The sequence below is a fragment of the Haemorhous mexicanus genome, chromosome 20 (genome assembly GCF_027477595.1).
Source record: "Haemorhous mexicanus isolate bHaeMex1 chromosome 20, bHaeMex1.pri, whole genome shotgun sequence".
Classification (NCBI taxonomy): domain Eukaryota; kingdom Metazoa; phylum Chordata; class Aves; order Passeriformes; family Fringillidae; genus Haemorhous; species Haemorhous mexicanus.
In genome coordinates, this window is record NC_082360.1 from 7,088,101 (window position 1) to 7,113,448 (window position 25,348).

Here is a 25,348-nt window from a genome sequence, read left to right on the forward strand (position 1 = left end):
CTGATTTCAATTAGTAACCTTAATCAGTAAATTCCAATAAAAAAATGCTGTACTGGAATTTTTTTCCCTGATTAGCTCAATAAAATATGCTCTTTGAAACAAGATCTAACTAGTGCTGCAGGTTTAACAAGGGCTAATTTAAATAGGCCCTCATTACAGTTCCAGGGTTAAAGAGCAAATGAATGAAACACCTAAGTTTAGAGGATATCTTTCAAAATTCTGTGAACTAAAATAAATAAACTGACTTCTGTTTTGACAGCTGGTGTCTGGCTTTTAGCCAAATAACAGGATAACAGAAGTGTGGAAAATTGAGATGTGCTCATTAGAACAGTCTCACATGGAGCCTCATCAGGCTGCATGATGGATTTGACCCATTTACTACAGACTGAGTAAGAAAAAGACTCCTACATTCATGGTACATTATCAATTTGCCTAAGAGGTCTTTAACTTGTTTTTCATAGAGATACTTGCAGGTACACCAAAAATTTGGTTTTCTCCAGCATTCGTGTTAAAACCATCCAGTAGATGGGGCCACAGAGTTGTACAAAACACAAAAGAAAATAAGATTAGTTCCTCCTAAAAAAAACTCTCGTACTGCAAATAGAGCTTTGTTAATCAATAAATTCTAATGTCAGGCAAATAATTTATTTGCTTATATCGTGTCTTGACTGTATGACTCATTAAGCTCTACTCAAAGGCTAGTTAATATGATGCTCTGTGTGTTTGATACTGAAATAATTACAACTCTCAGCCAACAAAAATTATAGCTGAGATCTTAATTTTCATTCATCGTTCGTTCCCAAGTATTGTACAGGTGTGAGACAGGCTTGTGATGAAGCACCACAATGAAAGTCATTGACATAATTGCAGCAAGGAAGTCCACCATGTGGAAAGGTGTGTGTGGCAGGAGGAACATGTTAGTGGTTCCTGCAGAACACAAAGAGGATGAATTTATGAATGTAACTTGGATGCACCACTGGGAATTTTCCCCTTTCTTTGAGATTTTTGCTTGTATTCTTTTTAAATGTGCGGATCAGAAGAGGAGGTTTCAGGAGCAGGGGCAGCCCCGGGGGCTGTGTCCCGGTGGGTGCAGAGGTTAAACTGTTCGCACACGGGGTGCAGCGTGGTACCAGCAGCAGAAGGGGCTCTGAAGCTTCGCCTCACGAAACGCCAAGTTCCTCGTGGATTCAGTTGTGAAATCCCATCTGGGAGCCGGCTGAGCCACTGCTGCCTATGAGCGGGGGGCTCGCAGGTCCATGGGGCAGGAAAATGAGCCCGTGGCTGTGTGAGGTCAGGGGGTGCTTTAGGTCCGGGCCGGGGTGAGGGGCGCGGATGTGGCACCGGCGTCGCCCCAGGGCAGGGCGACATCGAGCAGCCGGCGTAAGGTGCTGATGTGAAGCGACCCAAAAGACAGCTTCGGTTCCCCAGCAAAAGCTTTGCCTGGCGGGTATCGAGGAGAGCCCTATCCCAGGGGAGGCCCGGGTGGGACCCGGCGGGGCGGGGCGGTGCCGGTGCGGTGCCGGGATCAGGTTGGAGGGGCCGCGGCAACACCTGGAGGCGGCCCCGCCCGAGCGCAGGAAGGGAGCGCCCGGCGGGGCGGGAGGGAGCAGCCGGATCCGGCGGCGGGGCCGCGGCTGCCGCCCCGCAGAGCCCGCGGAACGCTGCCGCTAGTGGCCATGGCTTTCGGGAAGGCTCCGAAGGACCCGTTCGGCACCGCCGTGGGTAGCCTGGTCGGTGAGTAGCCTCGAGCGGTGCCCCCGCGCCGCCCCCTCTGTCCCCGCCGGGTGCTGACCCTCGGCTCCCCTTGGCCTTTCAGAGCGGGCGACGCTCGGGTCGCTGCAGACGGAGGAGTGGGGACAGTTCATGCACATCTGCGATGTGATCAACGCCACGGAGGAGGGGTGAGCGAGCGGGCCGGGGGGCTGCGGGGCGCGGAGGTGGCACCGGCGTCGCTTGAGGGCAGAGCGCCATCGAGCAGCCGGCCTAGGACGCTGATGTGAAGTGACCCGAAACGAAATAGCGAAGGGAGCACGTAGCTTTCATTCCCAAGGAAAAGCTTTGCCTGTCGCGGGGCCAGCGGGACTTTACGGATTAGGCTCGAAGGTTCTTCCCCATAGACACAGAAAAAGCTTTGCCTGTCGAGGGGCCATCGGAGCTTTTACGGATTAGGCTCGGAGGTTCTTCCCCATAGACACATGGTAGAGAAAGGTGGTGACACGGGTTTCTTATCTGCTCGTCAGGCTGAAGGGCTACCCCTGTGCTCTGCAAACCCACCTGGAAAAAGGCTTCGAGAACATGGGTGCCTACAACGCTATTTGAAGCTCTTGGCTATTGCCTTCGAGCTGCCCACCGTGTAGTGTCTCTGCCAGGCTGTGCCTCAGCCGGGGTGAAGTGTGGGTTCGGATCCTGTGCAGTGGGGTCTATCCCATCCAGGTGTGCTCCCACGACTGAGCTGGTCTCTTGCACCACATCCATGTTTGCTCAGCCATTTGCTGCTCTGAACTTCCTTGTTTCCACGTGTAAAAGGGGAAAAAAGGAGACTTGTTCTCATGTAAGATCTGCTTCAGCATTGCATTGCATTCTAGCAGTGGCATATTTTAACACTAGCTAAAAAGTTTTCTCCAGAACAAGGAGGTATGGCTTACTTTCTGCACAGGTGTCTTTTTTACTGTATCAACTTATGTATCCTCTCCTTGTTTTGGATTCCATGCTCTCAGCCGTGGTTCTTAGTACTTGGAATGTCAGTAATAATGACTTCCTTCTGGTTATTGCCATTAGCAACAGCACACTTTGACCCTCAGTTTTAGTTTTTATGTAAAGTTTCCATGCAACAGAGCCTTTTTTTAATAAACTGTTTCCTTTTGTGCACAGCTTAGAAGCTCCTTGTAACTTCCTCCTAAGCAGCTACTACTAGTCACAGTCTGTAACAGGATAGTAGGAGCAGCAGAACTGCTGCATCTAATTAGGCAAATGGTTATTTTAATGCAATATCCAGCTCCTGACCAGAGCATTCCCAGATGTTTCAGTGGGGGAAGCAAGCAGGAGTGGGATTGTAGTACAGCTTTCTGCAAGGGAAACTTCTCCACTCCTGTGCCCCCATCTGTCACTTGATGTTCTTCTGATGTGCCTGGGTATGACATATAATTAAGAAAAATAGAGAAATGTCTCCTATTTTTTTTTCTGTTTTTTCTCATGAGGTATAGCACTTCAAACAAAGAGATGCAGTAATGGTAAACATTCAGTTAATTTCATTGACTTTGAAATGTTTTCAACAAATATTTCTTTCTTTTTTTTTTTTTTTAGTAAAACATTGTATTTGGGCCTATTGCTTCATCTTAGATTCTAGAGAGATCCTAAAGAGCCGTTAGGACATCTTGTTTATGTTGATCATGAGTGTTGGGCTGGCCCTAATAATTGTACACTGTAGGTAGTCCATATTAATGAGGCAAAACTGCTTCCCACGTGTGATAACCTCGATACCATCTTCCACCCTTTTCCTCCTACACAGATAGTTAAAAGATATGGGGTGTATATATAGAAATGAAAATGGCTGGGTTAGAAATGCCCCTGTCTCTTGGCTGGAGTGGGTTGTCCATGCATCCATGGTAGTTACTCAGATGAGTTAAGTGCATCCTGCAATTATAAGATTAAACTTATCCATGACACCCCTACTCCTGACAGCACTCCCAGGAGAATATTTTCTAATTGCATCATACATGAAAACTGCCAGTCAACTCTTGATATATCTGGCAGTTGATATTTCCTTTCATGGCAATAAAAGCTAGATATGTAATTCTATTCTACAACAGTGGAAAAATATCATTTTGGAGCAGACTTTACAGGGGAGAAGAACTTTATCTCTCTGCACAAGTCTCTGGAGTAATGCACAGTCTGCAGTAACAAACCTGATTCACTGCTTTGTTGCTCTACTTCAGTGCTGAAGAGATTTTGCTGAAATCAATGGGGCAATTGCTCTGGTTTTATGTGGGTGTAAGCACAGGGGTGGATTTGGTCCTGTATCTCAGGCTGGTATTTTTGTTTCTTGGATGAAGTTATGAACTAGAAAACTTCTCTGGTAACTTTTCCTCTTTCATTTCTTGTCACAGGCCTAAAGATGCAGTTAAAGCACTGAAGAAGAAGCTTTCAAAAAACTGTAACCACAAGGAGATCAGGCTTACCTTGTCTGTAAGTACAGCTATATTTATATTAATTACACACTAAGAAGGCAAACAGTCTAAACGGTAAGGTGGCTTGCAAATTATCCCTGACACAACTCTCCAGGATGTTTTCAGTCTTTGTTGTTTGTGTGTACAGCACTGCCACAGTGCAGATCAGATGGTTTGTTGGCATTCCATGGACTCCTGGATGATGCAAATTCTGGTGGGGGTGGTGGGTAGGGAGCTAACTTGTTCTGTGTAAAAAGTAGGATAGTTCTTATTTGCTCCAGTGACTGTCCTGTGAGAGCCCCACCTGTTTGTGAAAGACAGAGAGGTTAGGGTATTACATAAAAGCTACATTTGACCATTCTATTACTCACCTTGTGGTGCTGATCGTAGTCAAACTAAGCACAGTGTGCAGCATTGGTGGAATGTGTGATACGTGCTTGCTAACAGGAAATGTTATCACATATAAATGATAAACTTGAAGGAAAAGGTAACCATGGTGAGTTAAGTAAGGGAGCAAGAGGCAGAGTTAGCTGTGTGAAATTCACATGTTATGGCTAAAGGTAGGAGTGTCTGGGAATATTCTTGCTTAACATGTGGCCCCTAGAATCTGACAGTGTTCCTGAACTGCCCCGGGGTTTGGGGAGCTGTTGATTTCAGTCAATTTAAGATTTACTGGAGTGTGTTAATGCAGGAAGTTCTAATACTATCCTGAGTTTCTGACTTGAATTACTCTTGACTACCAGTAGTGCTACTGTGACGAGAGTCATATCTTTTGTATTTTAGGTTCTTGAGGATTTTAGTTTTTTGTTAATTGGCTAAAGGTATTTTCTTCACAATTTCCTTTTTTTGAGGTTTTAGAGGCCTATCTGCATCACTTTGGGTACTATTACTCATGGGTTTGGTATTTGTTGTGCAAAATCATAATCTATATCAAGATGTGCTGAGAAGTGATTAAAGAAGATGGGTGATGGATAGTGCCAAATTGTAGGTCGCTTAGCAATTGCCCAAGTGTCTCCTGACAAGTTAGAGATGCAGATAATTGTTAAACATGTCAATATAGACCTCTCTCTCACTCTGTTTCCGCACTTCTTCTCTGGCGTCCTCCTCCACTGTCTCATGAGTCACATTTTTGTGTGTTCTGTGTGTTTGCATAATGGGAACACTGGCTTTCCACTGTACCTGCCATCCCTGTATCAGGTCTGTCTCCTGCAGCCCTTGTGCAGGGAGGTCCTGTTGTGATTATCTGACACAGTTGCTGCTGATAACCCAGGGTTTAGGTTTGGGAGCTGTTCCTTGAGTATTTCCAGTGCAGATATACCCAAGGTGACACTGTAGCTTAGCTTTTAAATATGTAAAAGTGGGAGAAGGATCTTGATCCAGGTCTGTCCAAGGAAGAACTTTATCACACTGACCTGGGAGCTCATTGTATTGCAGACAGAGCATGTGGCAGGTTCATCTGGGAGTGCAGTTCCTGTTCTGTTCCAGCCCCTTTCTCTGTCCTCCCCCTCTCCCATGCACACCTGTAACTTGCCTGCCAGGCAGTCACATCCTCTTGGCCCAGCTGCTGTTTTCTGTTTGCAGAGTGCTCATCCCTGTATTCCTTAATCTTTTTTCTTTTTTTTTTTTTTTTTTCAATTTAAATAAGTTCCAGCCTTTCTTCTAACTCTCTCTCTTTCTAGTTTTAGTTCTTGCATAAGATCTTTTATACTTTGCCTCTCCCTGTGCCTCTGGCTTTTTTCCTTTTTATTTTACAAGTACACTGTTTTTTTACCAGTACTGCCATAATTTTAGCATGTGTAAAATATTTCCTTTGATGACCTCATTGCTAGCCATGTGTGCCTTTTACCTTTCCCACATCACTCTTCCTATGTGCTGTATCTTCTGGTTTTATCTTTTTAATTGCCTTAATGAAATTGTTCCTGTTTTCCATTTTGAAATGCTTAGATGACAACAGCAATTAATTGCAAATGGAAAAAAAGAAGTAATTTTCAATCCCTGAAACACAAACTGTTCCCTCCCTGTGCAATTCTCATCTCTTAAAAATTGTTTTCCTCACAGAGTTTTGCAAAAATAAGGGTTTTTTTTGGATGAACTGTTAGTGCCTGTATTTCTTACAGTAAGTGTGGTCCTCTGGCTTTTGAGATTATACATCAGATTGTCTCTCCTTCCTGCATTAGATAAAACTAAGAAGTATAAACAAATTACATTTCTTATAAATGCACTTTGATCCACTTCTATCTATTCATCCTTGAATTTAATATTTCTAATGAAGCTGCTTAAGGAGCTCATTCCCAGAGGATGCACACTGAGTAGAGTGTGGAAATCTTCATGGAAGCAGCTCGACTGCACATGTTAGCCCTGTTTCTGTTACTGGGATGTGTTAAATCTCAGCAGTGTGTTCCTCCTCCTCGCTCTTGGATGATGCTTTATTTACTTGGAGGAAGAAGGCTGAGTGCCAGCTGGATAATGTGCTGGCTATGGCTTGGCTTCAGGTGCTCTGAGCTGCTGAAGTTCCTGTGAAGTCACGTGGATGGAGGTGTTTGTGTCAGGCCATGGAGTTGCCTCATGCCCAGTCTTTGATAACACCGAGAGATCAGGGCTGGCACTGGAGGTTGTGCAATCAGAGTGAAGAGGATTAGAACTTTCAGGCAGGAATCCAGCAGACTCTGTGTGCATTACTTGACTTTTTATTACCGGCAGACTTTAGATACATAAATTCTCTTTATGTAATGAGTACTGAGACAGCTGTTCAGTCACCTGCACAGAGCTCCCTTGCTTTTGTAAAGCATTTGCTGCAGCGCCCCAGTCCAGATCCCTGTGAGGCCTCAGGAGCTGAACAGCACATGGGGAAATTGTTTATTGAATGTGTCCCTCTCACTCCTGCAGTCAAAGCAGTGGACAGAAATTTAAGATTAAATTACTATTCGTCTCTGTACTATATTGTTGGAAAATATTTTAAAGGAAGTCATTTTCCCCCAGAAATTGGTGATGTTCCATCCCTGGAAGTGTTCAGGTCCAGGTTGGATGGGGCTCTTAGCAACCTGATCTAGTGAATGGCAGGGGAATTGGAACTAGTTGACCTTGAAGGTCCCTTCCAACATAAGCCATTCTATAATTGCCTAGAATTAAATTTTGACAGGTATTTTTTCCTAAGAATATTTCCATTTTTCCTTTTAATCTTGTGTAATTTTTTAATGCAGAAAAAATGTAGCATGGTACATGTGGCCTTCAGATTTTAGTTTGTTAAATTAACATTCTACAAAACAGAGGATCTAAAAAACAAAAGCATGAGAAAGTCCTCCAGCCCCTCAATTAAAAGAGTACTGCTCTATTTTCTTATACTTTATGGTATGTGCTGACAAAGAAGAAGAGGACATCAAGTGGAAGCAAAAGAAATCCAGATTTCAGTGTTTGAAATGTGAAATCTGAAAAATTCAAGACTTCTGAAAATTCAGTGTTTTTGAAATGCTGAACCTTGATCAAGTGTACCCAGCCCCTGCCCTGTAATTGGTGAGTGGCAGCTGAAAGAGCTGCTCATACCGGTTTGGTTTAAATGCTAGCCTTGGAAAGAGCACATTGCAGTTCCAAACCTCAGCTGGGCAGGCATCAGGATGTGTTCAGTGGAGTGTAATCCTGGAGACAGATTAGTGGCTTGTTCCCTTGAGTCAGAAATATGAAGAAGCAAGCTGTTCATCTGGGTTTTCTCGCAGCCACCTTGGGTCTGAGAAGTGTCCCTCACAAGCTGCACCCATTGCTCAGCTTGATGGACCAAACCTGGCTGCTTTAGATGTGGAGTGAGTCCTGAAATCCGAGCGAGGTCTCTCTTGATAAGGATCATAGCTGACTTTCTGCTGTGCTCACCAACTTCTCCCATTTTTTGTTTCTGCTTCACAGTTTAGCTTCACTTCTTTGTAGATGCCTTTTATCATTTTACTTCTGTGATTCAGTCCTGCAAACCAGAAGCCTTGGATTACACAGTTTGCATCTTTTGCTGAGTGCAGATCTCTGGGATCAGTTATACTGGGACACAGCAGCTCTGTCAATTCCAGCACTTCTCACATCCTGTTTGCCATTGACAGAAAGTTTAATGGTTTGATTGAAGTTAATTTGCCAGTTTCGTTGTTAAAACGTGTTTCTGTTGAGTTTCCATTGAGCTGTGTGGAGCAGTGGTTGACTTGGCCACCTTGGATCTGTTCCTTCTGGTGGAAGTGGTTGGGACTGTGAAATCCTATTTGCACTGGAGTCCTATTTGCATGATAAATACCCATATTGAAATTCTAATGAAAGGTGTTATTAGCATGAAAGTGGCTTGTCCAGTTAAAAATAATTGAGTCAAATTCTTCTTTTTCTTATACAAGCTTAGTTTTCCCTGAAGTGAGTGGGCTGGGCTGGCATAATTGAGTGGAGGATCCAGACCATTAGTTCAGTACTTTCAATCAGTGGGTAAATACTCAGTCCCCTAAGTAGGGAATTAATAATAGGGAGTAGTATAACAAGTTTCCCGTGCACTGGGTTGAAAATATTTTACACAAAGCATCTTTGAAGTACTGTACAGGCAAATGACTTGGCTTATTAGCATATGTTTCATGTACACTCTATGAAAAGTAATGTTTTGAGCCAAGATTTTTTTGTAATGAAATCTTTAAGCTAGCTTTTTGCACAGCTGTCTGTCAGTGTCTCTCTGTTCTACCCTGTTTTCATTTTGGCAATGTATTTTCTTCTGGTCTTCAACCTGTTGACCTGTAAGTTCCTATTCACACTGGGAGAAAAATCCCAGAGTCTTGGGGCTAAAAAATGAGTTAATAAAATGACTTCACTTCACAAATGTAGTCTGCTCTGAATAGGAAAGGATACTTAACCTACTTTTATCAAGATCACAATATCATCCCTTGAAATACATGTATCCTTTTGAGAATATGTTCTGTCTGTGACATGATTCAGGGGAAATTCTGTCTCAAAACCCATGAAATTTTGCAGCTTTTTGTTAATGTCAGCCCTTTGCTTTCATCTTTCTATCATCTCTCTTACACTGGAAGGGAAAACGAAGCTACAATTGAGGAGAAAGCACAAGAGAGACAATCTTTCCCTGTGTGGGTCATCATCCATCTTCAGATTTGGGCCAGGCAAGATGAGTTTTGTTCCTGATTCTGCACCAGATCTGATTGATCCCAGTTTCCTGTCAAGTCCCAGCTGACTGAGATATAATGGCAGTTTTTGACATCTCTTCAGCAAAATGAGAATTGTAATCAGCCACCTCCAGATGTACAAGAGAGAAGTATTATGTCATTACCACATCCTGCTGTGTTTGATAGGGCAGGCACAGTGCTTACAGGGATCCTGCTCTGAGCATTTGAAGCATGGTTTTGGAAGTAGACTTCCCTCATGAAGATGAATCTGAGAATTGGAACATTTCAGCTCATCTGTTTCAAATCAATGTGACCTTTGAAATGTGTGGAGAAATTGTGCTCCAAGTTGGTGAATTTGTTCTTTCCTATTTTATCATTAGTCTCTGACTTACAGGGCAGATTAGACGACAGGCATTTAGTAATCTGATTTTCTTCTCTTGCAGAGCTCTTCAGAATCTGTCAGACCAGGGTACCTATATGCTAGGCAGTGAATTAATTCCATTTCTGAACCTGTACAAGTAATTTCTTTAAGATATGGGCAGATTTCCTGCTGTTAAGGTACCATGTGTTGAGTACATGCTGTGATATAGAAACAAGTGTGACCATGCTTCTCTGTTAAAAATAGTGTCACCGTGGCTGGCACAGCTCCTTTGGACTGTGCAGGTATAACAGAGCACACAGGGAGCTGCTGTTTCCCTGAAGCGACCTCATTAGGCATTCTAGTGAGTAGTTATCTGTTCATATCCATTCCTACTCTTCCCATAACTCCATGAAACAAACAAAAAGGAAAAAAGCAGTCAATTTGTGGGGGTTTACCCCCCTATTCTTTGTGTAATTGAAGGTTTTTTGTGTGTGCAGCTGCTTGAGATGTGTATGGAGAACTGTGGCCCAAGATTCCAGTCTTTAGTTGTGAAGAAGGATTTCTGCAAAGACAAGCTGGTGAAACTGCTGAACCCAAGATACAACCTGCCCATTGATATGCAGGAGAAAATCCTGACCTTTATCATGGTGAGTCTGGAGTAAACTGTGAGTGTTCACAGTGTCTCTGCCGTGTGGTAAATGTTTAATTGTGCAACCTGTTTACATCCTGGGAACCTCTTCTGAAAGCAGACCTTAACTCTGGAGCTCTTGTGGTTCCTGTTGCACTGAATGGAGTTATCCAAAGTGGAAGAAGGGAATGACCTGTCTTTAGGACCATACTTTTTAAAAGCATTTGCCTGACCCACTGACTGGCCATTTCTGTGACTCTTACTGTCCCTGATATTTCAAAACCAGGTTTGGGCACGAGGTTTTCAAGGGATGGTGGATGTGAGCGAAGTAAAAGAAGTTTACCTAGAATTGCTGAAGAAAGGAGTGGAATTTCCATCCTCTGACACTAGCAGTGGTGGATCTAAGGTGAGGATATACAAAGACACTTCAGAAATGGGATGTGTTAATTTTATGGGACACAGAAGGCATGTTTGATCTGTATTTTTTTATTTAAATGCTTCAGGGCGAAATATGACCAAATTACTTAAGCAGGTGAGCAGGAATCAGTTTCAGTTATGGCAGCTAAGATAACAACAAAGAAACCTGATCTATATAGTAGTTTATTTCATTTTCAAGTACAGATTCATGGACATGTTCTCAGAAATGAAGCATCTCTGTCTTGAGACTTTAAAAGATCTGTGCATGCTGTTTACTTCAAAATAAATGAGTGCTTAGTGCTCCAAACTTGTCAGCTTCTGAAAGCCTCAACAAAAATGAGTAAGGTTTTCACAACACATACTGTTGAGAATATGAGCATCATCTATCTTTAAGATTAAATGGAGAGATATAGAAATCTGTAAGAAAATATTGTCTGCATATCTCTCCAGCTTTGCAGAGTAAGTGTTATTTAAGCCTCTGTTATAGGCAGTATTGTGTGGTATTTAGGACATTAAATATAAGTATGGTTTGAACATTGTGCAGCAGCTGGAAATACAGTGGATGGTTTAATGCCATTCTTTCTGGATTTCTTTTTTTTTTAGACGAATTTTTACAAGAGCTTTGGGCAGTGTGAAAGCCGTCTGCCACTCTGTGGAATCTTGCAGTTACAGAATTTGATGTCTCTAATCACTGCAGACAGGAATAATTCAGATTTATCCTGAGTTTCATCTTCTGGTTGAATAGTGGAGTGCGCAAAAGCTTATGTATTTAAAGGTGGTTTGAACAAGCTGTGTGATGAATGCTCTCAATAGATACTAATTTTTTCCCTCACCTAGTGCATTAGAGATTATTTTGTTTACCTCATGTACTTGCCAGTAGAAATCAGTAGCAAACCTTCTTTTGTCTTCGCAGACCTGAACACAGTTTTTACCTTAGTCTCCAGGAAGTGAAGGGTTTGTAGTGCAGGCTGAGATTTGCATTTGAATTTTTTTGGCCATCAGTTCAGATGCAATGCAGGTGAAGCTCTCTCAGACTGTTTCTGCTTTTCAGTCCAGGAGATTTTTGTATTTTACATTTTGAAGAGACCCAGACTCAGCCCTCCAGCCTTTCTACTGCTTCCAAGTGTGATCACATTCCAAATTGTCCGTCATTGCAAAATTGCAGTGGCACTCTGGGAAGGACTCTTTGCTCTTAGATGGCTTAATTATTCCTTGCTAGCCTGTACTTAAGCCATTCCCACTTCATCCTGTGATGGAACTTACTTGAAAACCCTTTCTTAAACTATTTGATTTCCAAGCCTCATTTCATTACAAAATACCCATTAGATTTATTTTTTTAAATAGGACTTGCTCAACAAATTCTCTGGGACCACTGATGATGAGGAAGGTTCTGCCCAGTTGTGTAGTCTGAGAGATGTTCCTCTCTCAGCAGGATGCCTGCTGCAATTTTGTTCAACCCAAGCTCTGTTTTTTGTGTTTTCACAGATTTCACCCCGGCCTTGTGCAAAGTCATCCCCATCCTCTGCTAGTCCTGCTAAATGTTCCTTTCTGCCTCTTCCCACAGGCCCAACGTTGTTGTTGACTCCAGAGCAGGTACAACACTACAGGTTTAGGGGAGGGTGGGTCCACCTGGAATGTGCTGTGAATGTGTGGCTAGAGCAGCCTGGGTGCCCCTGGAGGGACCCTCAGTGCACAGGGTGTAGCTCTGGGTTCCTGCTGGGTTTGTGGAGTTACTACTCGAGTCTGTGGATGTCTAATCACATCTTACAGTGCTCTTATGCAAATTGATAAAAGCTGGTTCAGAGATAAGTTTGGCTTTCTTGCTTGTTTCACATAGGCTTGTGTGAAGAGGTTATTATAAAAAGCAGGAAGGAAAGGATAGTTCTCTTCCATTCCTGCTTGCCCTGTATGTAACTAAAAGGAGGAACAGTGACATCAGTGCGAGGGATTAACTGTAAGGAAAACAAGTAGTGCTATCAAGCTTGGATCTTAGTTTGAGTGCACATTTAAAAGCTGAACTAATTCTATTCATTTCCATGTCATGTTACCAGAGTAAAATAATGCTAATTATGGTGATGATGATAATAATAATAATAATAATACATATCATACCTAATGGGAAAGAAAGTGAGTATTAGAGGTAAAAATTATTCTGCTTGCTCTGTTCACCTGCACAATATTCTTCTGTTGAATTCCAACAGATTGGGAAACTGTACAGTGAACTGGATATGGCAAAAATGAATGTGAGAGTCATGTCATCAATACTGAAAGAAAATGTTCCTGGCTCTGAAAATCCGGATGATATGAATCTTTTACAGGTACATGATAATTCCTTGATGGGGCTATTGGTTTGGTTATAGTTGCTTTTTAAATTGTTATATCTTGTCTTTTAACATCTGGATTCAGATTGACAAATGGAACCCAGCAACAGGTTTTTATCTCTTGTTTTGCTCAGCTTTCTTTCATCTCCTTCACCTTCCCTTTGACATTTTGATAGTCAGGAAAGGACAATACAGGTTGTAATGCAAATTTAAGGTCTAGGGAATTCCAGTGGCAAAGGAATTTCATAATGGAGCGTTCTCTGTTGAGCATGTTCTGTCAAACAGCCCCGAGAACATTCCAGCTGGGGAATAGATGATGACACAGTGTCACTCTCATATCCATCTTGGAGTTTGCAGAGCTCTCTTTATTATCACCAGTCCCTTAGGGGGAGACTGAGGGCCCATGAAGAATATGAAACATTGGCTTTATGTGTGTGACCTCAGAGACTGGGAGCTTGCTGTGCTACAGAGGAATTAATGTGCTCTTTAAGTGTAGCCTGAAGGAAGTGTATTGCAATAGTCCAGTGATGAGACAGTGAACCTGTACATGCTCCTTCTGTGATATTATGTGCTTGTGCTGTATTTTCCTGTTCAGAAATTAAAAGTACAGTATTACTTCAGCGTTGCAATACTGACCTATGTTAATGGAAGCTTTTCGGTTTCACGTTGTCTCTGAGAACTTAAAAAGCTTTTACTACATCCTTCTGTTTCCAGCCTTACCTCCAAACTGCTGTAATGAGGAAGCATTTTTGACAGTTTTGCAGCATTAAGTGTTTTGAAGAACTGATTTAATTTTTGCAAGCCTTCAGTGTGCTTCTCCTCCCCAGTGTAGAAATTTTACTGTGCAACAAACCCTTACTGGGTGCTGTTGAGGATACGCTGGTTGATTATTCTTGACCACCTCTGTTCAGTCCCTGACAAGGTTGGGAAACAGGAAAAGTTTGTCTTTCATTTCCTGTCTGCTGCCATGGCACTTCTGTATGTGGGTGAACAGATTGAGCTGCCCACAGTAAACCAGTGGATTCTGACTGACACTCCCAGTAATAAAATTGTTGGCAAAAGGTTGAGGACAGGGTGTGGAGTTCCCATATGTAGGAGAGTGAATGAAAACTCATTCCTTTCACTGTTGTTCTTTCTGTTCTTTTTCCCCTGTGTACGGAGTGGTGTAAAACATCAGGCACAGCCAGCCTATTCCTTGAACAATGCTTAATGTTCTCTTTTTGTTTGTGGCACTACCTGGAGTGCTTGGATTGGACTTCTGTTGTCACAGAACAAAATCCTTTATTAAAAGATATGCTTGTTTAGACTTTGAGTGAGTTAGAGACATTGATTTTAGTACTTCAGGTTATCTGGAGTTCCTCAATAAAAACTGTAACAAGGTGAACTTGATCAGTGTTTACAGTTCTTTTTATTCATTAGTGGCCAGGCTCCTCTCTTTCCCCACCCTGTTTTGACAAGGCTTAAGATATCATATTTCACTGGAAATCATGTGCTGGCCAGTAACTGTAGTTAAAGAATAGTTCAGAATCAGCCAAGAGGAGTAACAAACTTCTGTACTGGATGGTGAATAGACATAATGAACAAATAGTGGATGGATGTGCAGGAATTTGGGTCCAGATCAGCAGCTGGTAAGAATTAGCACAAATGTATTGGAATCACTGATGACTGTTATTCCAGCTGCTACTCCATCATTGTAAAACTCCAGTTTTCAGACAAATCCATGCCTGAAATTAGCATCTCAGTTTCTTCTCTATTGAGCATTAATACTTGCCAGTCTGCTTGTGTAATGGAGTCTTTAGAAATACACATTTTTTTAAATGTGGATCACATAGTAAAGTGTGCAGTTGGGGAGATTTTAAATGTAATTACAGACATTAGGGTGAACACAGTTTTGTGTGTTTTATCCTGGGCTATGAAGCTTAAGTACTGAAAAGTACAGCCCTCTGCAATCTTGACAAAGATTTAGCAAAGGGGTGCAAATTTCTTTTTAAATAAATAATTGATTTACATAAAGTATTGTATTTTTTTGAGAAAAAATCAGATCACTTAGAATATCAAAGCAATTTCTGAATAGTAGTGTGCAAAGAGAGTCATTTCCCCCTCTTTTTTTTTTTTTTTTTTTTTGTTTCTTTAAGCAGAGCCAGCCTGCATTTGCAAATGTTGTATGAAGGAGAAAAAAGTTGGCTGAGCTAAAGTTCCTGTTGCTAAAGAATTTGTTTCTTTGAACATGCAAGATTTGCAGAGGGGAGTAATATAAACAGACTGTCTTCCACTTCACCAGGCAATAATGCAAAATTCTGCTTAATAAACTCTCATAATTCTCCTATCTGTTGATTCTCTAAGGTTTGTGTTGCTTTCTCAAAAATCTATAGATTAAGTTTATCCAGGCTTCCCACTTAAATGAATAGTTGGAGCTTGAGATTGTCACAGAGCACTTCTGACCTTTAGACTAATATTGTCTTTTCTTCAGGCAGACATTGAACAGGATTATGTCCAAGTATCCTGCTGAGTTTAATCAGCTTCAAGCAGGATCAAATCACATTGGCTCTACATCACCCAGAGGGGTCTCTGTTATTTTGCAATTTGGAATTTACGCTTTAGAGGCACAAATATCTTTAGAAATGAAGGTGAGTTGAGAGGTAGGGATTGTGTAGGAGTCATATGGTGCTGGGAGTTGTGACCCTGCATTGCAGAGATCAAAGACTTGGACATTGTTCCATTTGCAGTGGTTGGTACCTGTGTGGTTTGTGTAAGTTAAGGAATGTTACCTGTGATTCTATAATGCTTGAGTGTCTTCATTCATCTCCAGAACAGACTCACTGAGAGACCACAGTCACGATTTTTAATTTTTTTCCTTCCCTTGCCTTGGTCAGAAATTGTACAAGACCTGTCGGATGATGCAGGAAAGGATCATGGAATTGTTGGTGACAGTGGAGAATGAAGATGTAATTGTTGAGCTAATACAAGTAAATGAAGATCTGAATAATGTCCTCCTGGGACATGAAAGGTAAGTACAGGTCCTCTCTCCTCACATTTGGATTCCTGCCTGAATAAATACACTTATTGGAGAGATGCTTCCTATGCCTATTGTTGATCCTCCCCCTTTTTATCATTTTCTGAATTTTATCATAAAATTCAGAAAAGAAATATTACTGCAGAAAGAGTAAATCATGTATTTGCTGCCTCCTAAACACCTCAGAAATGGTTCTGGAAAGTAGTTAAGAAACATTAGAGTGGTGTAAAGCAAATTAACAGCATAGGCAGGAAATCAGATGGAGGCACACAAAAATAATTTGGAATATGACATCCCTTTTTGGCACAGTCCAGTGAATTTGTCAACAGCTGCTCCAAATCCTTTGGTGATGGTGCTTATCTCTGTTAAGTGTCTGTGCTTCCAGAAAAGAATACTTGTCCTCCTTCCTAAACAATTCTGACAGCTTTACTGCAGCAATTGGCCATAGAGCAGCCTTCTGCCTCAGTGCATACTTAGGAGAGTTGCTTGCTCTTCTCAGCTGGATTGAAACATAGTGCTCTGCTTGTCTTACAGCAGAAAATGTTTCTTTCTTTCACACATGAAAGCACAGCAGTACTCCTGTTGACATCCTGGGTATTTTTCTGTTATGCCACTGGTAGCATGACTGGATGCTGGCAAAAATGAAATTAGTTTTCAACTTAAAATTCCAGTGTTGTTCCCCAAAATATCATATGAGCATACTTATGGAGGGTGTTCTTATTTAATAGGAGATACCCTTCCATATTAAGAAGCTCATCTCTTCCACGGCTAAAAAGTGTTCTAGGAATCATTATGCATCAAGTGCAATTGTTTTGTATTAAATTTAGCAAATTTGTATAATTTAGTCATCTTTTCTTTTTAATCCTCTTCTGAGTGCTGCGCTGAAAATATCAGTAATGCTTCTAAGTGTCAGACATAAACTTTGGGCCGAATCATGACAATGTTTTCATTTACTTTTTAATCTTGTCTACTGTAGTGTTGGTGGATTTTACAGCAGCTATCTTGAAAGAACTGTGTGCTCACTTCTTCCTTTAGGCTTTTCCTTTTAATAAGCAGAAAAGGAATTTTATTCAGCTTTTGTGTAAATCCACTGAAATCAGATGTGGGCTTACATTTTTTTTACAAGTGATGAATACTGTTGAGGCCAGGAACCTCAAACTGTGAGTATAAGTTTGTGGCTATAATTCAACAGATTCCTCACATGGTGATGGAAAGAATGATTAATTTGGACAGAAAACTACTGTATTCTAGTAATGTCGTGCTATGGTTTGTATGGTACAGGTCTTCCTGAGTGGAGATCCATTGCACTTGAGAGTGGATAAGTATAAAAATGTATCTGGTTAATTTTGTATTGCATAAGATTTGTTCTTTGGATTTCCCTCTGAACAATGAGGAGTGTAAAGGACCAGATGATTTTAATGAGCTGAATCTGTTTCACACTGTGCGTGTTGTCGGAGGATGAGTCGTGCTGCATTTTCTGTTTCTGATTATTAATGTAGAATCCAAATTAAATCCAGAGCAATCTCAACTGTGCAACCAACAGCTCATGCGTGTAACAGTGCCTCCCTCTAGTGTCTCTGCAGCTTCTTGGTTCTTCCTGGATTTCAGATAAATACTTTCTGTTCTACAATTGGAAAGGTTTTTTCACTGTTGTTTCTTCATGCATCTATGCTCTTTTTCTGAGCCTCCCTAATACAGTAACCCTGAATAGCAAATGCAGTTGGATAAACTGTCCACACATCTGTCCATGCAACACAGGGCTCCTGGTGCTGAATCACAGTGACCTTCCAGATGCTCAGTGTCACCTGTGTGGGTCTTCTCTGGACCCACAATAGCACTGGTATCACTCCTAGAACATACATATTTATGCAGATAGATTTTTTGCTTGTTTCTATTTTTTAAAAAATTACTGCAAAGGGCTGTGTGCGAGAACGGGTGTCTGGGCTGTCCTGGGAAGGCATGAAGGAATGCCCAGAACTCTGAGGACAGAAGGCTTCCTGGGACTCAGCTGGAAGTGTTCTGGTCAGAAGGAATTGGATTTGGCACAGTGGATGTTCACAGTTACCTGCCTAGTGTAAACAGAGGCAAACCACTGTCAGAGGAGCCTTGGTTTTGTTTAGGAACAAGCAGATGTCTGTCTCCAAATGTGGGGCCAGGAACAAACCAGCTGGTGTTGGTTGTAGGAGATACCAGGACCACAGCTCTGGAATGGGAGTCAGATTGCCCATAAAGCCAAGTGCCCCAGAGACCACACCTGGCGTGCTTGTTTGGTGCTTCTGGAGTCTTTTGAGAATCAAAAGTTGATTATAACTGGTTTCATGTTCTTCTGAAGCACAGCACAGGAATGTAAGAATGAATATTTAACTCTGCACCTTCAACAGGTTCTCACGGAACAGAGTTCGTTTCCTGGAGAACCAGAGGATACAGAGGGAGCAGGAGGAGGTAATTAAGGATGAGCCCCTGAAATGCAGGACTGCAAACATACCTTTTGCTCTTCCTTGTGAAAAATACACTTCTGATACATGCAGAATTTTATTCTCTAGTTGAGAGGCACAGGAGACGGCAGAGTGACACTACTCTTAATGATTTTTCTAAAGTCTCACTTGCAGAATTTCATGGAAATTCATGTAACTAAAGTAGCAAATAATGTCAAATGTAAGAGGGAAGCTTGGGCATGAAAAATGAGAGAGATTTATTCAAATGCTGATTTATTGCCTCTGCAGCTAAGCACAATTATCTGCCGTGCAAAAAATGAGAAGCCATAGGTTCTTTTCATTTGTTTCCTGTTAATGAACTAGAGACTGAAATACTGCTGCACTTTGAGAATTCACTTCTTCTATTGATTTTTTTTTTCCTGAGTCAAAGCTTTTTCTGAATTGTGAATAATGGCTTGAAGCAAATCTTTAATGACCATCCTTTATTGATTGATAATTATGGTTGTTAATTATATTGCCCAAAGTAGTTTTGCACATGTTTCACCTTCTTCTATGCCATAATTGTGCAGTCATCTGGGACTCAACATGAAAATGCATTGTGAATGCTGAAATACTGCTGACAATTATTAAAAAAAGGTAGAAGATGGTCTTGTTTTCCTTGAAAAGCCACTATTACTATATTCTGGTTATGCAGGTGGATGGTTTTGCTTGATGGACCCACTGTTGGGTTGGTTAATCATCCAAATGATGCAGCATTTTTATATTATTAAGCAGACTCTGAGTTTAAAATGTATCATCTTTTATTTATTTCTTTTTCATCTGGTGTTACCAAACCTGTATGATTCAAGCATTTGGTTTTATTAAGCCTTTGGCTAGCTATGTTTTTAATTCCAACACATTCACAGGAGAAAGGAGGGGAGCTCTTTTCTGTGTCTTAGGAAACATTATTGTGGTTTTGATTTTTTTTTCTATCCAAAAAGGGACTGGAAAAAAAATCAATCTCCTAAGTACATATCAAATCTCATTAACGCAAGTAAGTAGCATGAAAGGAATTGTACAGAATTGATCAGAAAATCAATATCAAACCTGTATCTAAATGTTCAGAATGTCTTTACAGAATTGAGTCCTTTCTATTTTCTACTTCAGAACTGGTTTTATTTTTTGAAATTGATCTTTTCTGCGCTGGAAAAACCACGCATAACTTACTCTTTTTCAAATGTTAAGCTGTACAGGAAACAGCCATCTGCTCCCTCAAGTGATCTACTTGGCCTCTCCATAGATTCTTCATCTTCTGTGTTTGCAGTGGTGCAAAGGGATCCTGCAGTGTCTCCTTCAGGAAGTAAGTGGTGAAGGAAGTCCCCTTCCACTCTGATTCCCTAAAACCCTCAAGAGCTTAGTGGAGAAATCAAGAAGTTCCTTGTAAGGGGAAAAAAAAAAAAAAAGATACTCCTTAAAGTTAAGGATGTTCCTTAAATTTTCTTAAAAGGAGAATTAAAATGTGTCCATAGGAACAAAATTGTAAGGTATTGTAAGGTTGCCTGTAATTTTTTTACAACAATTTTTCTCCCCTTTTACATAGATTTGAGCAATAGAATATGCCCTGTTTTCTACTGCAGTGAAGCCTGTAAAACACTCTGGCTTGTTCTGTAGACTTGGCAGGAAGAAACAGTTTTTTCAGGAGTGTTAGAAAGACTTGGCTTCAAGTACCCTGAATTACTATTTGCAGAAGCCCCTCCTTTACCTGCTTTAGGGAAGTCCATATACTAAAGCTAAAGGTGTGAATGTCCCCCTGGGAATAAATCCCTAGATTTCCATTTTAATCCTTTTCAAATAGCAACAAGAATTTTAAGTGGTATCTATCATGTAGAGTTCTGCTGATGCTCTAAATATAGAGATAAATACTTTGGATATAAGACTTCTAAGAGTCATTAAAACTTTGCCTGTCATGTGATAAACAGCAATCCATTTCAGAGCTGAACAGGCCTTCCAAACAAAAACTTTACTCTTTTAGTGTTCAAAGTACAAGTAGCTACTTTTGCATAATAATGTTTAAATTACCATTAATTATCACTTTGAATTTCAGATGGCCTATCTGCACACCCTGAAGATAAAACCAGCTCTTATCCATCAATTTACCCACAGCTGGATTCAGCAACTCCTACAAAAGCTCATCAGTCCCCGTGAGTAGTAGCTTATCAAGGAATGGGAATGGATAACTGATCCTTAAGGGTATTAGTGCTCTATAATTCATTTAATGAATATAGAATCTCTGAGGACACAGATTTACTACTTTTACATATTAGTTCAGTAAAACAAGTGAAAATTTCCTCTGTGCGAGACATTGTTTGAGGGTTCCAAATACACTTACACCTGCATCACTGTTTTGTCATAGATAGACATAAATGTACCTGACTTTTGGCTGGGAAAGGGAGAAACATGAAACACCTCTGGAAAAGGGTTCAAGACAGGGGAGGTGTCTTTATAATTCATGTGCATGGGACACTGGTCCATCTGCCCACGCTGCTCTCAGTTGTAACACACAGGAAAGACAGACCAGCCAAAAAAAAACAATGGAACAATCAGAATAAACAGTTTTGATCATTTCTTACTTATATTCAATGTATTGCTCTCTCCTAGATTTGCAGCTGAAGCACAAAACAATAGTTTAAGCAGCCCAGCTGGACACACATATAGCAATGTGAACATATATAGCAATGTGAGTAATACTTATGTTCGGGATGATCATTCTTGTCTGGCAGCTGTCAAATGAGACCTTCTGGATTTACTCCAACTGCAAAGATGCAAGTATCTCTTCTGTGGCCCTTCCCCATACCTCAGGGAATATTCTACTTGGTAACCAGGTCAACTTTTCTCTTTTGCTGCCACAGATCCTAATGTGGAAGCCTGTTTCTTTGGATCCAGCACAGTCCCAAGGGAATTGGCAGAAAGCTCTTGCTCTATTATTTAATTTGTTGCTATGCAAAGCAAACTGAGCTCTCCTCCTGTTGCCATGATGTTACTCTGGTGTACATTTTATCACAAATAAGATATTAAAAACAAACATACAAAATACCCCCAAAAACCGCAAAGCCCCCACAAAAACACAGCTCACGAAAAAGTCACTTAAACCCCTAGTACAGAGCAGGACAAATGTCATACTGCAGGAAAACACCCATAACAGAAGGAATGGAAGGAGCCTGGAGGAATTTTGAGATAATGTTATGAACGCAGTATGAAATAGAAAAGATGAGAAGCAGCTCCCAAACAAACATGCACAGTCCTTACTTTAAACTGCAAATAAAAGCAGATGTTTAAATCTGTGTGGTGGAACAAGTCACACAGAAGTAAATTATACGCATGTGCTATAGAACACTAAATGTTGCTTTGAAGGTTGTCTGGAGAATGAAGATTAATTGGGTTGCTAACTGTTGGTCTTGGAATTTTTACCTGCAGTAGTCAGAGAGTTTAAAGATAAGCCAGCAATTATGTGAGTTAGGTCAAACCAGTTCTCATGGAACAATCTGTTTATGCATTGTTTTGCTCGATGTCCTTAGCTGACGACTCTTTTAAGCCCGGTGCCTCTGAACCCAATAAATCTGCAGGCTGGACAGACTGTGCCATCAAATGCACCATCACCAGCAGGTAATAAATACTGCAAATCACCTCTTTCATGCTTCCTTTTCTTGTTAGAACTTAAGGCCTTTACACAATGGCTGTCAGTGACAAGGAACAGCAACAAGCATTGACAAAGTCACATTTCTCATGGATTCCATGACACGCCTGTCCATTTTAGCATGTAAAGCAGCTGAATCCATGGCAGATAATGTGCTACTTTTGGAAAGACACCAAAAAACATGCAGTAATTATGCTTTTCATTCTCATTTAAATCTGGATGTGTCTCTCTCTTTTTTCTTCAGCTACATCAAAGAACAAGTCACAGTCACCTCATTACTATGAGATAATGGAATTTGATCCCTTGGCTCCCACTGAGTAAGTAACTTTTAAAATAGAATTTTAAAATTCTGTGTTACCAAAGACAAAATGGCTTTTTCTTCTGAGAGGAAAACCAGACCACTCTACTTAGGCTGAGTTAACTGACCAGCTGCATCATTGATGTAAATGACAGTGGCTGCATTTTGTACGTTTTCTTCAAATATTTCTGGCATAACCAATTAAGGAATAAACTATATTGTGCTCATTAACTGGCATCTGTAAAAATGAAAGAGTAATGCTCTATCAAAATTACTAAAATCTTATCCAGTGATATAAAAAGGTGAAGGGAATATAGTCAGGGTCCTGCTGACCCTGGAGGGAGCTGATTGAACTTCAGCACAGGTAGTTCTGGAACAAGGTAACCAAAGGAGTTCCTGTTCATAGCAACTGTGTTCTTTAAAGAGTGTTTTTCTACTGCATATGAAAAAAATCCTTAATTTAAATATTAACTACAACAGGGAATGGATGCTGTGTCTCTCCGGAAGACCAAAATAGTGAGACAGCAAACTAATACAAAACCAAACAGATGGCACAACTCCCCTTTCTAACATTAAATTGCAAAAAAAACCCCAAAAACTGAGCTATCTGTACAAAACTTATTTCTAAGGAGCTGCTGTATTTTGAGGTAGGAAAATCTCAACAAAGCTTTGTGGTGGTTTTTTCTTTGGGGTCACTATTTGTGACAATGTTCGAAGGGGTCTTAGGATGAGGGAAGAGATGAGAAAGTTGACTCCATGTTCAGAAGATTTATTATTTTATGATATATATTATATTAAAACTATACTAAAAGAATAAAAAAAATATTTTATCAGAAAGTTAGCTAAAAATAGAAAAAGAATGAATAACAAAAGCTTGTCTCTGACCAAGACAGTCTAGACAGGTGAACTGTGATTGGCCATTAATTAAAAACAAACACATGAGACCAGTCACAGATCCACCTGTTGCATTCTACAACAACACATAATCATTGTTTACATTTTGTTCCTGAGGCTTCTCAGCTTCTCAGGAAGAAAAAATCTTAAAGAAAAGATTTTTCATAAAACATGTCAGTGACAAAGCTTCCATTGTGTTTTTTTTTTTTTTTAATTAGTGCAGTAATTGCACAGTGGTGCACTTGCCATTTGTGTTCTGCAGTCCTGTTCCCAAACTTGTTTGAACAAAAGTGACGGTATCCAGAGGTTCATCTTTAAATGTACAATCAGATAATCAGAGCAGGGTTGGCTCTGTTTCCATGGAGACCTGGGCATCCTGCAGGGGAAGCTATACTGTAGACTTTGGGCAGGATTTCCCTGGTGCCATTTGTCAAAATGAAATGTGATATAGGAGTCACCCTACTCCTCCTCTTTCAGAGCTATTTATGAAGAAATTGATGTTGTGCTGAAGACAGAAGTTAAAAAGAACACAGACTGAACGTGGAGGTGGAATCCTTTCCTGAACACTCTCTAGTGCTGGTCCTGTGCAGTGCTTCCAGTAACTACAAGTGAATAACAGAAGAGGTTTTGCATTTTGACACAGTAATTAGTGTTGGAGTACTAAGCTGTGTGCAAGTTGAAGAGTTACTTGGCTCCACACCTTGACAATTTGTCCTAAATGTTCAGCTGTGTGTTCTTCAAGGTCACTTGCGTGGTTATTTTAAAGTATTTTGGGCGCCAGTAAAATGTGACTTCCAAATTCACCTATGTATGAAGTAAGACTTGACACCTGGCACAAGTAAAAAAAGACACATTTACATTCACAGAAACTGCAGAATCCAGTTTCTCTTTTGGCCTCACTGCTATGTTCATCTCCCTAGAAATCTATAAGGGCGTTTTGAGATACAAATTTTTTTTTCCTAAAATTGGTCTCTTAATAGATGTCTGAAGATGTGCAGTGTTACTTGCCTACATCCTTAATACTGATTTTCCTTTATTATTTTCTTCCTAAAAACCCACAGTATAGTTGGATTTTTGTTTTGGGAAGAACCTAAGTTGGGACACAAAGTGCTGTCATCAATAGTTAACAGAACAGGAAAAAAGCCTGCTTGTTCCTATGTTGTTGTTGCTTTTCTTTTCTCAGTAAATATTGGAGGGGGATCAGTTGTTTCTTTCAATATTCCTGCCCTGCAGAGATTCTTCTGGTGAAGGAAAAATTAATCATCTACAATGCAGATGAGCAATAGTTACCCGTTTACTTTAATTGTTTAATTCTGTTAATAACTGTTTTATCTTTTAGTAAGTGCCTTATCTATTTTAATGCTGAATGTAAACTGTGCACTTTAACAGGTATAGTTCTCTGAATTTATAGCTGATACAAAATTTGAGAACTTATTCATGTTCATACCAGATAAGCTAATTTTTTGTGAAATAACTGCATTTTAAACATTCCTTATGTTAACTGTTTAAGAAGTTCTCAGCTGCTTTTGCAATTTTTATAGCATAAAATTCCAAATAAAAGCAAATGCTTACTGAGAAATAAACTCTTATTGCTTCCAAGTTTTTCTCTATTTGTGTATTCCCTGAAATATAAATGTAGGTAGCATTGGAAGTATTTTAGCATGAAACTGTGGAGTTTGCTGCAGAACGATTAGAACAACTTCCTTCTATCGAAAGGACAACCTTGAAGGAGTCTGGGAGTCTTTTAAGTTGAGGTGAAAAGGTGAGTTGCTTTACTCTCATTTTTCTTGCAAATATGTAGTGGTCTGGACAGCAGCCTGGGAAAACAGCTGAAAATCGGATTGGAGGTGGATTGATTTATTTTTTTCCCCTACAGCTGAGTTGTACTGGCAGAACCCCCACAGTGAAGGGTAACAAATCAAACTGGGCTGTTGCAGTGTAATCCATAATGGGCGATTGCTGACAGAACCTCTCAGTGTTTGATGCAGCACAATGGTTATGGGATTAGCAGGGTGA

The 25,348-nt window shown here is 40.6% G+C and overlaps 1 protein-coding gene across 3 annotated transcripts; it reads left to right on the forward strand.

Moving 5' to 3' along the window:
* The first annotated feature begins 1,572 nt into the window (after positions 1-1,572).
* Positions 1,573-24,931, forward strand: TOM1L1 (target of myb1 like 1 membrane trafficking protein). 3 transcript variants are annotated; one of them, XM_059864620.1, is made up of 15 exons: positions 1,573-1,734; positions 1,817-1,901; positions 4,107-4,185; positions 10,151-10,300; positions 10,568-10,687; positions 12,184-12,291; positions 12,900-13,016; positions 15,893-16,026; positions 18,414-18,474; positions 19,692-19,806; positions 20,551-20,647; positions 21,105-21,183; positions 22,022-22,109; positions 22,385-22,457; positions 23,810-24,931. In XM_059864620.1, the coding sequence occupies exons 1-15, from the start codon at positions 1,677-1,679 to the stop codon at positions 23,868-23,870; spliced, it is 1,425 nt and encodes a 474-aa protein (XP_059720603.1). In that variant the 5' UTR covers positions 1,573-1,676; the 3' UTR covers positions 23,871-24,931. The 3 variants fall into 3 exon arrangements, with proteins under 3 accessions (XP_059720603.1, XP_059720604.1, XP_059720605.1); XM_059864621.1 differs by having other exon boundaries at positions 1,595-1,730; XM_059864622.1 differs by lacking the exon at positions 1,817-1,901 and having other exon boundaries at positions 1,606-1,734.
* Positions 24,932-25,348: the final 417 nt, after the last annotated feature.

Coding starts and splice junctions, on each gene's coding strand:
- TOM1L1 (XM_059864620.1), top strand. CDS start 1,677: ATGGCTTTCGGGAAGGCTCCGAAGGACCCGTTCGGCACCGCCGTGGGT. Junction 1,735..1,816: donor CGCCGTGGGTAGCCTGGTCG/GTGAGTAGCCTC, acceptor TTGGCCTTTCAG/AGCGGGCGACGCTCGGGTCG. Junction 1,902..4,106: donor ATCAACGCCACGGAGGAGGG/GTGAGCGAGCGG, acceptor TTCTTGTCACAG/GCCTAAAGATGCAGTTAAAG.